The 16,813-nt window shown below is 39.0% G+C and overlaps 1 protein-coding gene across 1 annotated transcript in view; it reads right to left on the bottom strand.

Annotated features, from left to right (window-relative positions):
* PLCG2 (phospholipase C gamma 2) overlaps positions 1-16,813 on the bottom strand; it is a 59,916-nt gene that overhangs the window by 30,437 nt on the left and 12,666 nt on the right. The window contains exons 2-10 of the mRNA XM_009486469.2: positions 14,486-14,626; positions 11,742-11,835; positions 10,224-10,271; positions 5,881-5,965; positions 5,057-5,140; positions 3,580-3,623; positions 2,327-2,399; positions 1,191-1,292; positions 914-1,032 (exon numbers count right to left, since the gene is read on the bottom strand). Of these exons, the coding sequence (XP_009484744.1) occupies positions 914-1,032; positions 1,191-1,292; positions 2,327-2,399; positions 3,580-3,623; positions 5,057-5,140; positions 5,881-5,965; positions 10,224-10,271; positions 11,742-11,835; positions 14,486-14,626 (790 nt within the window). The remainder of the gene's footprint in view (positions 1-913; positions 1,033-1,190; positions 1,293-2,326; positions 2,400-3,579; positions 3,624-5,056; positions 5,141-5,880; positions 5,966-10,223; positions 10,272-11,741; positions 11,836-14,485; positions 14,627-16,813) is intronic.

The following is a 16,813-nucleotide window of genomic DNA, read 5'->3' as shown; positions in this document are numbered from 1 at the left end:
CAAACTCATCATCACATAGGTTTGTATTTGGGCTAAAGAGCTTGCATACCAGAGATTGTCAAGGAAAAGGGCTGGACACCTTAGGCACAAACTACAGAAATCAGCAGCTAAGTTGCTAAGCATAAAATTCTAAAAACAGTAACAACAAAAATATAGTCCCCAGGACTTCAAAGTTCTGGCTGTAAAATAAACTCAAAATGACAAAGAGAAGCATGGATACCAAATTGCACTCTTCCTGTGCCTCAGGCACCTCTGTCTGCTCTAACTGTTGTCATCCAGGCAAAGACCATGAATAGCCATGTCCTGATCAGTAGATGTGCTAATTTAAGATCTCCTGCTCAAGACCTCCTATTCCTTTCCTGCTCAGGACCAAATCTTTTCCACTTGGTGACACTGTGAACTGTCAGAGTGTTTATCAATAGTGCACATTGCTGCCTGCTTTCCCAAGGCAACAAATGCACTGCCCTTCATATCACACTAACAGTATGGGATTTTCCCACAGGACAGGTGGGGTCCTTATAGCATTCCTACGTTCAGGTACAATTAATGCTGACACTAGCTGAATGAGGCTGTTGGTGCTTGGGGAAAAATGGAAGCTCCTTCAATAACTTTAATTTCTGAAAGCAGAGAGGCTGGAGCAGTTTCAACTCAGGACTTTTTATTTTTGTAACAGGATTCAGGGTTTGGGTTTTCTGGCAGCTGAGCTCGGTTATATCTCAAAACCTCTAAGATCTTAAGAGAAGGGAGAAAAAGGAGTCCCACGAACTGTATTTGCCACATTTACATCATGCTTTAGGAAGGTTTCACACATCCACGCAGTATATTTCTGTCATGATTTAGAAGTGTTACTTTCTCCTAACACGTGCTACGTCTGTTTGAACAGGTATAGACAACGGGACTTCTGATAACTTACGTGTTATGAGAGGAAGAAATCCAGTAGTGGGACAAAGGATTATTCATGTCCTGCGCATCTATTGAATCATATTTCTCATCCCAAATACTGTTTTCTTTTGCAAAAAGGTAAGTGAGGAACTACAATACAAAGACAGAAACTGAATTTGAATATTTTTAACATACAAGACTAAAAGAAACCCAGCAACGTAGCAAGACAAGCCTAGAGGAGCTGCCATTCAATTAGCAGCGAAAGAAAAAAGTCCACAAGGAACTATTAGAAAGTATCATTATCTTACCTCATCAACAAAGAGGAAAGGTTCAGCAGTTTCTCTCATAGTGTCATCAATAAACTTCGTCATTCGTTCTCGTACTTTACTGAGATCTTGTGCCCAAGATTCCTTCAGATATTAATAACAGAGTAGAAAAAAAAAACTATAGAAGTGGTGTTATGCTATATAAAATCAAATAAGGAACAGAGACCTACAGACGTGGTTTACTTCTCTCTCAACTGGCTAGTTTTCTGCCAATATATTTTATTGTACCCACATGTCTTTAAGAGTTTCCTCTACAATGTTTAACAGCAAAAAAGAAGATCTCTATCTAAGTACCTTTATATAGATTGGAGGTCCACAAGATACATACTACATACATCCACATATGCATGCACACACACACAGAAAAAAGCTGGCCTCCTTGAAGGGTATGCCTTAACTATACTCTCTCTCACTTCTAGCTGCAATCTGAACATCCATTTAACACAGTGAAATAGGGAGAAAAAGAAAGTAGCAACCTCATACAGGAAGTGTAGGTCTCACTTTTCAATCATATTTGCAAACCTGGAGCTTAGCAGTGCTAGCAGATATCACACAATTTTTTCCCCATGATGTCTCTGCTAAATAACATTATAGAAGGCCATGAAGACACGGTTCTAATCCCTGCCTCCACCCTTATCTGCTTGCTGGTATGGGACATCGAACTGGCTCCATTCAATAGAAAATTACTTTTGACTCGACTACAGGCAGTCAGCTCAGCTTTTTATGTAAGAGCTGCTAAAATGAGGCCATGGCCAAGGCATTACCCCAGATGTACCTAGCTATAACAGCTGTAACTAGGGCAGGCTACCATCTTTGACATACATCCCGTGTTTATTTCTAACCTTGTCTGTTTATCTACATGACTAAATGGAGACCTGTTAAAACCTTATTTACTTTGTCTACTCTCTCATCCTCTGGTGCACCTTCAGAGTCTTATGAAAAGTAATAGTTCTTGTGAACTTCAATAGCAACAAGTAAGGAGAAATCTTTCCAAGATTTTCCAGTATCACAGCTGACATCAATCATATTCTATGATACATCACATTTCTTCTTAATGACCATAGAATTCTGTGAGACAGCCTCAAGAAAAATAACTCGAGTTTCTGCAACCTTCCCACCTGCTGCTCATGTAGCAGGAATCTCTGAAAGTCATGGAGATGAACTGCTGAAGCATCTGGACGGTCAGTATTTCTTTAAAAAAAAAAAAAAGGGGGGGGGTAGGAAAGTGAAGCTAAAGAATTAACAGAGCACGTGTCATCAGGTGTTATAGCAGAAAATTACATGGATTTGTATCTTGGATTTATAGTATAAATGTGCTGCCACCACCAAGAAACTTTTTATAACTTCAATGGAATTTAGATCAGGCTTGTAATAGTGTATTATCTAATTACTGTATTTTGAGTCTTCAAATAAAGCCTCCTGGATTCCTGATATATTTTTGATAGTGATTCACTGGGAAAAGTACCAAATCTCTGCTCATTGCTTTGTAGCAAATGAGCAGCATTCACTTGACAGGAGTGGTGTTAAGCTTAGTTGAGGCATACCAAGACACTGTTTTTTTTAAATTATCACAGAGCCACACTTCCACAAATAACTCGTTCCATGTATTACTCAGCTGATCTGCTGTGGTAGATCAAAACCTCGAGAAAAAGGAGGCAAGATGCAGCTGCACCAAGCAAAAGTGGCACAACTGCTTTCTCTTCTGTAGACCGCATCATCTGGTACCAATAAGGTATTTATAACCTAGCCATCCTTGATAAATCTGTGGTTTTAAGCAGCCTCACAAAGTTTAATTCATACGACATGCCCAAGGACTAAGGAAATATACAATACACTCAGAGCAAACTTTTTAAGTGACTTCCTTAATCCGTTAGTGTAATACTCAAAACCAAGATAAACTGGTTTAATTCACAGTCAAAATGTTAGCAATGCCTGTGACCTCCCTTTTCATGCTGTACACAACTTTCTTAAATTTTCAAGCCCACCAAGTGAAAGATGCAGAAACTGTTACTACCAGCATTCTGCTGAAGTCTAGGTAAAGCCTGTGCACCACACCACTCTCCAGACTAAAGTTAAAGTTTCTCCATCAAATTGTCCTTCAATAATTCTGTTCAGCTCTTAGTAAAATCAGAGGATAGGCAAATTTGCTTTTTCAAGTCTGTACCATTTTGGTAGTCAGAAGGTAAAAAACATTTATCAAATTATTTTCAGGACTTATTTCCATGGCAAGTTCACCTTTCTGAATGCAAAAAGATGTATCATTACTTTTCACTTACTAAAGCATCAGAACAAAAAGAATAGTGATATAATTAAAAAACAATCCTACAACCGTATGGAAATGTGGAAAAATAATACAAATGAAGAGTCTCACCCAAGAATGAACACAGAGGAATCCTTTTTGAATTCATCAAGAATCTTAAAAAAAAAAACCAAACAAACAAAAAAAGCATAAAAAGGGGGAAAAGATAAGTAATAAAAGAATATGCAATTTTCTATCTAATTCCATCTAATAATGTCCATTGGTTTGGGAAGGGGAAATATATGCATTTCTGCTCTAGAGAAGCTGCATACAAGTTGGCAAGAAACATTTTTAATTAAACACATAAGAAAAAAAAAACCACTGCCAAGGCTGGCAACTGCACTTCAGGCCTTTCAGTGCGAACACACCCAATTCTCAGGCAAAAAACTTGCTATTGATAAGGCACCTTATCAGTCAAGTTTCTAGGGAGCTTTTATTGTTTGATATCCCAGAAAAACTGGAATTATGTATCATCCATCACATTCATTCATGTGAATATAAAAACTAAATTGCTTGGAGCAGCATAGTTACAGGTCAGAGGAAACTTAACAACTGACCCAAAGCAGTTGTTGAGCAAACTGAGGAGTTTCTTCGAAATGATCCACACGGGGCGATAACAAGAGTTTAAGGAAGTCAGATAGCCTCTTTATTCTGTTTTACTCTTCAACTTTCTGCTCAAGCTAATTAACTAGACTTTCATAGCCAAAACTAAAACCCTGTCACTAAATGGAGATTCCTTATTATTTCACAATCATTTCAGCATCACTTTTAAACAGCACAAGAAAGCTCTATTGCCAAAAGAAACAGCACTGACTTTCACTATAGAAGCTTGTATTTTAGCAACTGCAAGTTGAATCAACAATAAGCACGTCATCAACAAACATGTTTACGCAAGTAATTTAAAATCATGTGTTTCCACACAGGTTTAAATGGTTCCTAACTTTCAGAGTCACTCAATGTCTGCAGTTTCCACCAAGTTTACGAACCTGTGCAATGAATACATGGAAACAGTAGTCAGGCAGTTGCCCATATGAATTAGTTAAAATGTAATTCCACTGCATTCATGCCTCCCAAGAGCTGTCTGATGCCCGTCTTGTAATGCACTCACCACTGGTAATCTCCAAGCATGAGAGATGACGAGCTGTTATTTGATGCTCAGGATACATCTTCATGCTTTACAGAATGTTCTTAGCAATAAAAGATTAGTACAAGCATGGAAAAACCTTGCTCCTATCAGTAAAGAGATCAGCCAAGCCTAATGAAAAGACTTTCCACATCCCAAACAAACTCAAGAAAAGTTCTTCCTAGAAACCCCATTATATCTGTGCATATCTCTACTACCAACACACAAGAAGCAACATGAATGACTTATTCATCTTCTTAAGCCAATTGCTGATGGTGACTGTTATCTACACATCAAGTACACATCCTTCTTCTGTCACAGGAATAGAGAAAAGAGAACAAAGCAACAAACAGAAACAAAATAATAATCAGCATTCGCTCTTTATTCTGATCAAGCAGTATGAAGATTACTTATGAAAAAGCTTACCGATTTCTGTTGTTCAAACATGATTTTCTTGTAGAACAAATGAAATTGTTCAAAACTAAGCTCTTCCTTGTGAGCACCTATTTCCTACAATAGAAAGTAGCACGCAGTGAATTTAGAATTCCATGAACTACATTTGCACAGCAAACAAGTTACTCTTACTCCAGCTGCCACCCTCTCATGCATTCTATTCTACTCCAGCTTCATTTGTTTTAGCCACTTGGGATTTTTTTTTTTTTCTTTAAAGAATACAAACAAGTAAACAGATTGTTGGTTTGTGACATAGTGCTCCCAGCTCACATCTTTGGCCTTGCATTTTGTACCCTGACTCCATTTCCACTATGTTACTGAGTGAAGTAGTGCCTCATTTAGCCATTGTTAGCTGGAGCAACAGAAGCAAGAATGTATGCTTTAAGGGTGGAGAGTTGGAAAGCAGGAAAAGGTGGGGATATTTAAAATTCCTGTAGAAATGGAAACAACCTTCAGAAGTTATTAATATTAGCACAGGTTGGAGTGAAGAGGTTATTACTTGATCGTATCGCAAAAAAATTCTTTTTCTTATATATCAATTCTATGCATTTGCACAGTATCAGCACTGGAGCTTAAAACCCAGCATTGGCTTTGGTCAACCATACAATGAAAAGAACGAACATTTATGTCTGTATTTTCTTATAGCCTTAGATATAGGCAAAGCTAAGCTGAGAAATCAACCGATATAATTAATTTAACTGTACATGGTAAGAAGCAAAAATATAGGCAGTATCCTGAAAAGAAACAACACCACTTATCAGATAATATCAAACAGATACAAGTTATCAGGTAATTACCGCAAATTTATCCTTCAAGAACTTCATGCTGCTCACTTTGAAGTTTACTTGGGGAAGGACAGTTTTCAGCTCTCTAAGACTGATACTGGGGAAAAAAAGAAGGAAAAAAAAAAAGATAGTAAAACCTCCACAGTTCTGCTGTATCTAGTCAGCTACTAATATATTTCCTATCAACACAAAAATACGACTATTGAAACATTTTGGGTAGGGGTCATTTCACATAACTATAAACTTCTATAAACATAACACCTACATTTGAGGAAGCTAGACACATTTTCTAGTTAGTGGGGACAAATAGGCATTTCAATTAATTTGGGCATCCATATTAGGATGAAAAGAACCATGCTGCAGAGACACCCATTTCTCTCCATCAACAATGAATCAGATCTAGATGTTCAGCTCAAATGTAGATGTTTACACATGGCCAGATGAACTGCAGCCTTTCTTCCATTGTTCCAGTCCCACTGAAACTGGAATATAGACACAGAAAACATTATACAAAGGATATACCAAACAGATAAGCAGAAACAGCAAATAAAAAGCTCCAGTTTTCATTACCACTATAACCTTTTTCCCAGCTGTTATTCACTTGGATGGTAAAATTGATTCGCAGCAGCAAGACTCTCCTCTTCTGCAACATCTGAACATGACCTCACCCTCCTCTCACAACCAAGTCTTCCCAGAGACGATTGCCTTCCAGGTCCATTTACACAGACCTACTGACCCTTTTTACAGTTTTAAAATGTCCAGTGATATACCAGCAACACTTCAAAACCCAAAGTTTTCTAGATAACAGCAAGACCTTTCAAATAAGACATACTTATTTCAGATTTTAAGCAACACAGTGCTTACACACACCAAGTATTTAAGCAATACTTATATACAAAGCTAAATTTATTAATTGCTGCAGCACCTTCTGGCCACACATACTTTCTGGCCATATATCAAGTCATGTATGATGTATACATCAAACTTCTTTTGTTGAAGGAAGACTTTGTATTAGAAACAAACCTGTGAATAGCTTATTTCAAAAACCTCAATTTCCTTCACATCTTCCCGTTTTCTCATCAACCTCATATCTTATTCCAGTGTCCTAGGTGCCACTGCCTAGTGGCACTGTGAGCTCAGAGCAGCTCACAATATTTACTATACTTATCATCAAAATGGAAATAGGAGATAGGGAAATGCTACTATAACACCTATATGAACAGAGAGAGGGGTGATTTCTAAAGGAGCTGGGTGTCCAAATGCTTTAAGTGTGCCATAGGTACAGGTGAGCCAATCTAATAGCTCACTGCTGTTAAAAGAAGCAACCTCAACTCCTCTTCTTGTGCCCAACTCCGTTCCCCTGTTGCTATGGTCCCACTGCTTCCATAGGTCAGCTGTGATGCTCACCAAACCTTCTGCTAACCTGATTCAACTTGCTAGGTGAGCAGAAAACTATGTGGTCAAGAGAGAGATAGAACAAGTTTTCCACTGGCTTCATGAGGTCACCCAGCTCACCTCATGACCAGATCAGCATCATAGCCAGAATAAGAAAAGGGGCTGGAGTGCCTGATTAGCAGCATGTAGAGATGGCAGAGAAAAAGGAAAGAGTGAGACTTCATCCATTCAGCAGCACCAAGCTGGTACACCAACTCAGCCATCTCCTGTAGCCCCATTTCAGTCACCTGCTATTCAACTTGTCTTTGAATAGCAAAGAACAGAAATTAGGTCACATGTTCTAGGACAGAGTCTCAAACTCTGGGCACTCTAGGTAGGCACTGATGTGAGGTCTCAATGGGAAAGACACAGCGTTACAGCGGGACATGTGAAGGGCACAGGGACAAGTCCTAGAGTGGAAGATGAGGGGAATCCATGGCAGCAAAAGGAAGTGGGGAAGAGTCAAGAGAATGCAGGCACAACATTCATGGGTCCTACTGCCATGCCCACAAAACATTAATGCAATACCAACAGTACCCAAGAAAATAGGCTAAGATACTCTGCCTTGACCTACAGTGCAATTCATAAGCCATTAGCTCTCTGCAAACACAGGATCAGAACAGAGTCACTTGAAAGCAACAAAAACACCCAGATGAGAGTAACACTTCCATTCTACAATGTCCATACAAGCAGCTACGCTGTGAGATATTCTCATCTCCATTGTGTAGAGAGGGAAAGAGGCAAAGCAAGAAGGAACTTAGCCGAAGTCCATGCCAAAGTCAGATTAGAACTCAGGAAATTCCCGGCTTTCCGCCTTGTCGCCAGACCACTGGAAAAAAACACTTCTTTTAGGAGGAAGAACAAGCACTCCATTTGTACCCTGAACACCAAGCACGAGCAATTTCCTCTGGCCAGACAAGTGCAAGCCAAAACAAAGAGCTGGGACTTCATTACCACTGGAAAAAACTCAACCTGTGAAACAGGACTTGCCTGGAAGCCTAACCCTTACAATTAACCTCCCTAGAAACTGCCACACTAAACACAATGGAACTCAGTCCAAACTCTGTTCCTGAATTTTTCTAAAAGCATGAATCATCTATTAAGAGAATGAAAAACTGCCCTCTCCACAGTGTTAGTCCCCTTGATCCTAACCAGACTGTCTTGTAGTGATGAAACAACCCCAAAGCAACAAATGAAACCTCTTCAGCAGACATATACTGTCAGCCGCAGCTTCTCTATCCTAACATCTGCTTTTGCTTCAGGACCCTCGCCAACATATCCCTGTTGCAGGGCTAGTTTTTCAAAATACATCAGGAGGTATAAGCCAATATCCAGTAAAGGATGGTACTTTCCCCTTCACCACTCTGACCAGCTTAGGAAACCCCATTTTGAAATGGCGTCTCAGCTCACACTGAAGCCAGCTGCACAGTGCCACAGGCTGTCCGCAGAATGGTGTTATTTCCTGCAATAACACAGCCTCATTCACACAATGAAACACCACACTTTATTTTGTTTTTAGGAAAAGGCCTAAATGAGAGGAAATGCATGTACTTTTCTACACTGAATTACACCTGAGAATAAAATGCATGTTCCAGACAGAGAGCAAAATCATGGTAAAGTAATAGATATGGGTGAGGAGGGGTTAACATTCTTCTCGGTGTCGCATGATTTCTGGCAACTCTAAGGAGATGTATGCAACTCAATTCATTTTTATTAAAAAAAAAGTCTCCTTTGTTGTGCAAAAGCTACAAACCCACACCACACATGGACCTGAAATGAACTACTGAAACTCAACCATACAAAGGTACACAGCACATTGGGAGCTACAACCCATGGGACTTCTTTCACATGAGAAGCACCATGTCTGAGGTAATTCTAGGGCTTTGGTCTATTCAAATACGTGGCAAAGAAACAAGCCCGTGTAGCCAGGCCCATTGCTTAAAAGAAAGAAAAAAAAAAAAGTTTTTGCCCTTAATCCAAACCACTAACTTGGCTTCCTTCTATATATACCCTCAAGAGTGCCTTCTGTTTCCCACTGTTAAAGTAACCCTTTTACGTGGTACTACCCTGTCATACCAGTAGTCTTCCTCCTCCTCTCCCCTAATATCCTCAGGTATCTCTGTTATTTCCTCTTCCTCTTAATATTCTGCTCTGTTCTCCTCACAGCTCTGACCCTGCAGGAAAGAATTCATGTTATTGCTGGGACAACCTTATCTCTAGATGTGACACTGCTGCCGTGACTAGTTTCAAACTAGATACCACACATACTAGCCATGTTCAGGCCCTATCAGGACTGAAACAAGGGAAGATGAATCACTTAAACATCTACCCGTGATCTTTAGCAGCCCATACTGAACTCTGCTTGTGCAGCTTCATTGTTACTAATGCGCAAACAAGTTTTTAAAAGCTGGTTCTGGTGTGTCTACATTAGAGTATAATCGCTCTAATGCAAACATGCTTCAGCAATGAAGGAAGAATTGGTGGCATAGCTGCACAGGAAAGCTCACAGCGGGTTATATGGTCCAAGCTGCTGGGCTCCACCTTGGCTCTGAGAGGGCAAAGACCTCTATCAAGCATGCAGCCTAACATACCTGCACAGCTGAGCTGAATCTCTACAGTAAGACTGGGAGAAAATAACTCCCTTTCCTCATTCTGGCAGGAAGATTCTAGGCTAAAAGCAAAACTATTTCTTTTTCATCATTTGCCTCCTCATTGTACCACATACATGAACATGAGTGAGCGCTATGAACACACTGAGTTTTGCCTTTTGCTAAACACAAGTTGTTAAAGCAAGAGCAAATGCCATTTTCAGGGGTCTCACATTTCACATCTTGGACAATTAAGTATTTACTTCTTTTCATTCCATGTTAGAATCTGCAACAGAAGTTCACTAAAAACAAACTGAACAAAGAGCTTCTTACCTATTTCTTCTAGTCTGATCAACAGAATAGATCTGCTTTCTCAGCCAGCTTGTGGAAAAGAGGGGGGGGGGGGAAAGGTTTAATTTAAGAATTACAAAGAAAACACAGCCAATGAAATATCAAAATTCATAGATTAAATTCAATAGAAATATTTAGAAGTTGTAAGATACATCTCTTTTAATAAAGCAAAAACATTTCCAGTGCAGCATCTAAGGATTCAGCCAGTTTTATAACCATATTTGTAAATACAAAACTTTTCTGCTGCTTAATACTGCATTCTAAAGTCACATAAACAACACAGGAAGGGGAAGGGTGGGCATGACAGAAAAGAATGAGCAACCAGAAGCTGTAAAAATATAAGTGGATAAAGTGAGCCAAAACTTCAGCTAATCTAACCTAGAGTAACTCCATCAAGTCAATGATTTATGCCAGCTGAGGCTGCTGGCTCAAAGATCTGTTAGATGCATAAAAATTAAAAACTAGCAGGGAGGGAAGAAAATCCTCATTAGAGTGCATGTCAGTTTTAGGTGCATGGCAAAATACTATTAGTAGCATTAATTGCAGATACATACACACACGATTTTGATCTAAAGTATGAACACAGCATGTCATTATTGAGCTTATCCTCAGTCTCTACGGGAATCACTCTGCTGCACAAACATAGCCTGGAATCCAGTAGCACTTTGTATAGCAGCTTGCTGCAATACCATACAATAGACAAGAACAGATAAGAATACTTTCTCCCCACCTGGAACGGCAAGTAGGTAAAGACAACATCAATGTCAAAGCCACAATTTGGTCAGGTACCAAGTGAGGACAAGGTATATCCTCACAACAGGTAACAGCAGTGACCACAAACAAAAATGTCAGCAGTCATGAAAAGCAATCAGGTATGGAGGCAGCATTAAAAGCTTGTCCACAAAACTGGCATTCTGAGCATGAGTAGTTTCGCATGCAACTTCCTCAGAAGAATTAAGGGCACAGTTTCACCATCATATGGCTGGCTGCTAAAAAGTAATCCTTTAAAATGTTCATTTAACGCCTGGCTGTCTGAGTCAGCTGATCATGCTGCCATACAATACAATAAAAAGGAGAAACCGCAAAAGCACACCTTGGAATTATTGGGACACAGGACACATGGACATCTACTAGAGCAAGCCTACTGTGATTGCAGAAGACATTTGAATTTTCCAAGAAGTCAGCTCACACTTACACCAGATATTCTTGTGATCTCATTAAGAGATTTTTGTTTTGGTTTGGTTTTGGTATACAGAACAAGGTAAATTGCAAGTCCACCTTATCAGATGCAGCAGAGTGCAATTCCAGAACATGTATATAGCAAAACAGACGTGGAGAATTGCCATATGAGCTTTCTGTATCATACACTAACTGGAGAGTAGTTGTTCTTAAGGTAACTGGCAGGCACCACTTGTTGCACCTTAAAAATTTCTTTCAGATTTTCCACTTTCAATTCCAAAGAAATGTCAAGTCTCACAAAGCGAAAATATGTCCACATACCTCTCTGTGATAGCAGGTGTGGGAGCACTCATGACCTCTTGATACAAGATATTCAAGCCGCACAACCATTTATCAGCATCATCTTTAGAGTCAGCTGAAAAAAATAATATGATATGAGAAATATCAAAACAAAATCAAAACAAAACCAAGACATAACTTGTGATGTTTAGATAAACCCTAGTATACAAAGCTGCTGATGAACCTCTTTGATAAATCTCATTGCACAACTTCACGTTGCTAATAATAAAGCTAACAAAAAACAGCATAAATTTGGTGGTGGGAGGGTTAATTCTGGAATCTCTGCCAAAAAATACCTCCTTTTAGAAGTCTGCTTATCAGGGCAGGCAAGTTTCGATATCTCAGCAGAAAGGCTATGAAATTACTGCTGAGCTCTTGTAGTAACACAATCAAAATTTATTTTCTTATCTTCTATCTCCAGAGTGGCAAAAGTCCAGGGACCTAGATCTAGAGCAACTTGAAGACAAAAGAACAGTTTGCACAGACAAAAGAACTCAGTGTGATATAGCATAAAGCTAGTTCATTAGATTCCAAGCAACCTAGAAGAAAATTGTGAGTGCTGGCTTTTGATGGACATAACCACCTCCTGTCTGTCCTAACCATGCCTCTAAACACAGATTGTTCCAGACTAGACTTGGGCAAGAGGAACAGGAAGGAAGCAATGTACGAAACTGGTATAGCTTATATAGAACACATTTTAATACAAGTTAAGTTAAAAAAAAAAGGTCTAAAATTCCTTACAGGGCTTAACACTAGAAGCCAGGTACATCTTCCTCCCACCCTTACAAACTGGTTTATCACTGTCTCATTTTGTTTTAAATGTAGTTTGCCTTTCCATTTCCCAAACCAGAAGGGTCCCCCACATCATTTAACATCACCGCATTTGGTAATGCTTCAACCCAACAGAAGCAAGATGATAAACATGGGTATAGCCTTCCCTAGGGAATACCAGTTAAGCTGAAACCAAATTTTTGGGCCTTGGATGAGATGCTATCATTACAGCCTTCAGTTGGGCAAAGTCCATTTGCTGTAGCAGCTGATTCTGAAATTTCATGATGGCATTCTTCAATTAAACCAGTTCTGGAAAAATATTTTCACACAGGAGCTGTAATCTGTGCAAATTCTTTTAACTGCCTTCAAAGCAAAACAGTTTCTCAAAAGATGGAGATTACATTTTATTTAAACATACTTTCAAACAATGTTTTATACCCCAAGGATGAAGCCAGAGCCCAGCCTCAGGTCCCCATGGAAATGTTTTTCAATTAGTTACAATTTCAGAAAGAACACCCACCACCACTGCCAAAACAATTCTTCTCCCAAGACAATTCTGCCCTTTATGACAGCTACCATTCCCTTTAAGTAACAATTATTTTATATTGTTTTAAGAAACCACGACAAAGCACTTTAACAAGGAAAAGGATTTCCCCCTTAATTGAGAGTTATATCATGTTGTTCTGCAGTTCAGCATTACAGCAACATATCTCATGGTACTGAGTGTTTTCAAAGCATTGGCAGAGGCCTGGTTTTGAGAACTGCCATGGAGGAGAGATGGGGGGCTTGTTAGAGGAAATCAATCTGAAGTACCTGGCACAGCTGCACTTAAGCACAGCTGCCTACTCAAAATTTTCCCAGACTTCAGCCAACAATGGTATAACTTATTTAAAGTTAAAAGCCTATAACAATGGATTAGTCACAAGCAGTCTTTAATTTCCAGTGCATCAGACTGCAAAAAAACCTGTCTTCTAGTACTGCAATCCATAAGCAATTAATTCCATTTTGAAAAAAGCTACCGTTAGCATTAAAATGCTTACAAGCACTCCTCTCCTATTAAGATTTTGCAATGAATTTAACGATTTAAATGGACAAGTGTGCTCCTGCACAGAACAGAGAGAACTACCTCTCCAACTAAATCGTCTGTATGATTCTAAACCAAGGATCCATCACAAACTTTTTAGAAGAGAAATTACTTTGCAAACTCCACTAGTTAGAAACTGTATTCAGCCTGCACTTTAAGAATTTATATCCCTTTTTATTTCAAAATCTTTGGGTTTGTGACCCTGGATAATCTCACCTGAAATGAGAAGTTCCATAACCCTTTCCACAGATACAGGATACAACTTGCCTCTGTTTCACACAGATCTCTTAATTTCCAATTTATGGTCCCCTAGTACTTCTTTAGAAGAGGTTTAGTATTATCAGGTGACATGCACACACATAACCCAAACTAGAACTTCATTTTTCCAAATTAGCCTGCAATTGCTCACAGGTTATAGGAAAGTTTCTGTGATACAGTTGAGGTCTAACTCTTTATGGCTATTGTTTCCAGAATCATTTTGGCCAGACTAAAAATGCCAGGGCAATATTCTGGCCACACTGAAGACAATAGCAAATTCTTTGCTGACTTTAAAGAGGACCATGTCACCTCTGCTCTTCAGCGTTGAAAACCTTACTAGAGCTATTTCACCAGCAAAAGTCTACCTTGCTAGAAATGATTGAGCAAATTGGAAACTACACTTACATGATACACTATTTGAAAGCAAAACATTACAAATGCAGCAGTTCACAGACGTGAAGGGCCTAGTAAAAGGTCTGTCTGCAGATTTTAAGCATCTGGTGCACTCCTGAACTGCAGAAGTCAAAACCGCAGTATTCTTTGCATTACTGTTCCATAAATGTATTTGATTTGTTCAATCGATAGGTTTCAAGAAGAAACAAGAAAAAAGTACCTGCTAAGCTTAAGGTGTTGAGGACAAACTGGGTACCATAAAAAATACAAAAGCAGTGTTCTTCTCTTTGCTTTGCTTTGCAACGCTCAAAGTCCTTTGAATTCTTTCCTGGGCGAATTTCTTTTATTTCCATCAGATCCACTGAAAGGAAACAACATTCAGTCAGTACAACTGCACTTACGTTCCAGCAGAGCCTGAAATAATAAGATGAACAACTCAAATCATGCATACATACATAAAATACCTATATATAAAAAACTTACAATCTTTATTGGGCAAGAAATGCTAATTGCACCAGCTTGCAGTCCACAAATCCACAATTAAGTATATTACTGACTAACAGACAACAGTAGAGAAGGACCAAAAGAAGATAAAAAATAACTTGTCATATTGTTATCATTTCACTAGCACTGATTATCCATGGACAGAGTGTATACACATAGCCCCTTTGAGTTACAGAAGACATGATTTCACAAATGGCTTTTACTCTAAGCAAGAAATCTCCATTTGCCATGACAGCTGTTCAGAGACAAAAAAGATACAACTCCTAACTTACCCACCTAAAAATTATGCATCAGATCTTAGATAGTCAGCTAACCTTGTCAGCTAGCCAGCTAGTATAACCACTGTCACACGTAAGAAAAATATTTAAAGTAGGAATATAAAAAGAAAATCCAGCCTAGCAAATTAAATGTTTGTGAGTTTTTTCCTGGTCAGCTCCAAAGAGATCTCCGTCATTTAACATAACCTGTTGTATCACTTTCAACTTGCTGCTTTCTGCACAACACAGGTATGTATTAGAGCACAGCAGAATGGGAACACTGCACAAGCAGACATTTTCTCAAGTCAGCTCCCTTTTTATCAAACCCTTGCTGCATGGCCTGCATAACAGTAGTGAGACAGCGCTGAAATAGAAATATGTGCACTCTCAAGATAAGATACTTATTAGAAAACTGAGGAAGTGGTTTTGTTCTGCCTGTGGACCAGACAAATAAACAGCTCTTCCCACTTCTGGACAGTCTTGACTTATGAGCTACAGGATGAAGAGTGAAGAAAAACATTTCATGGCTGCTCTTGAAACATGTTTAACAGACCTAGCAAGATCCAAGGAAAACAGCCAAGGGTTTCTGTCCATACATTTAAGAATGCCGCAATATAAAAACCCCATTTTAAATGAGCACCTCATCAGTAACAGACGACAGTTAATAACATAAAAAAGCAACTCTGCTGCCAACAGAGGGGGAGCTGAACACTGGTTAAAGCTTCAGCCTGTGTAATACTGGGTTTCTATGATGGCAACATGGAAAGGAGAGAGACAAGCAAGGAAGTTCATCAATGAATAACCCACATATATGAACACCACACCACGAAGACCCCCTCAAAGTATAAACTATAAGCAGTGATAAAACAGATTTCACAACCTTCATTGCTGTTGCTATTGCTATTTCAAGTAGCTCTTACCTCATACTGACCTCTGAAACAAACACACAAACTTACTCAATGTCTCCCCTCAGTTACATATACTCACTACAGTTCTTTTCCTTACATTACAACCTTTCAACCCTACCATCCCATTCTCCCGTGTGGACATATCTGTACATACATATAGGCATAAGGATTTTTGCATGCACAGGTTTCACGCTGGTAACCATACTATTGTTTCTCCGACTGGTCTTTGAAAAAGAGATTGCTATACCTTAATTGCTAAACATTCAGTAAACAGAGAAATGGTTCAGTAAGAGAACAAAGCAGGGGGGGAGAAAATAGTTACGTAAAAAAACCTCAAATTCAGAATTTTACATTCCTGTACTTTTCAAGCAACATATTATACATGTCCTACAAAATTCTGGCAAGATATCACTATGTTTACTTAAATAACATATGAAACAGATGTGCAAAATACAAGTTTTATTAAAAATTCTGTTGATTTTTACAGAAAAAAAAGATGTAACACACGTTATAGTTTCAGAAAATGAGTAGAAATTACCTGCACATATTTTGATGACATTTTATAGTGTCATTTAGGATGTATTATTCTGTATTATTGAAAGAAAAGCCAAGGCAGAAAATCAGAGGAGGAAAAGAGAGACATGCACAGCAAGCATAAATTTTGGTCTCACGCTAAGCTCTGCTGTCTCCCCAGTTAGTCTGGAGTTGCCTGGCACCCTCCACACGATGCCCAGTAAGTCCAGAATGGCTGATCCCAACTGAACCAAGAAAGGAACAGGCCAGGAAAAGCTGCAACATGTTTCAGGCTCGGATTAGTGAATCAACTGTACCAACTCAGCTGTTACGCAGTTACTGTGAACTTTTTATAGCATAATCTGT

The sequence above is a fragment of the Pelecanus crispus genome, chromosome 8, assembly GCF_030463565.1.
Source record: "Pelecanus crispus isolate bPelCri1 chromosome 8, bPelCri1.pri, whole genome shotgun sequence".
NCBI lineage: Eukaryota > Metazoa > Chordata > Aves > Pelecaniformes > Pelecanidae > Pelecanus > Pelecanus crispus.
This window is presented reverse-complemented; position numbering and strand designations above follow the sequence as displayed.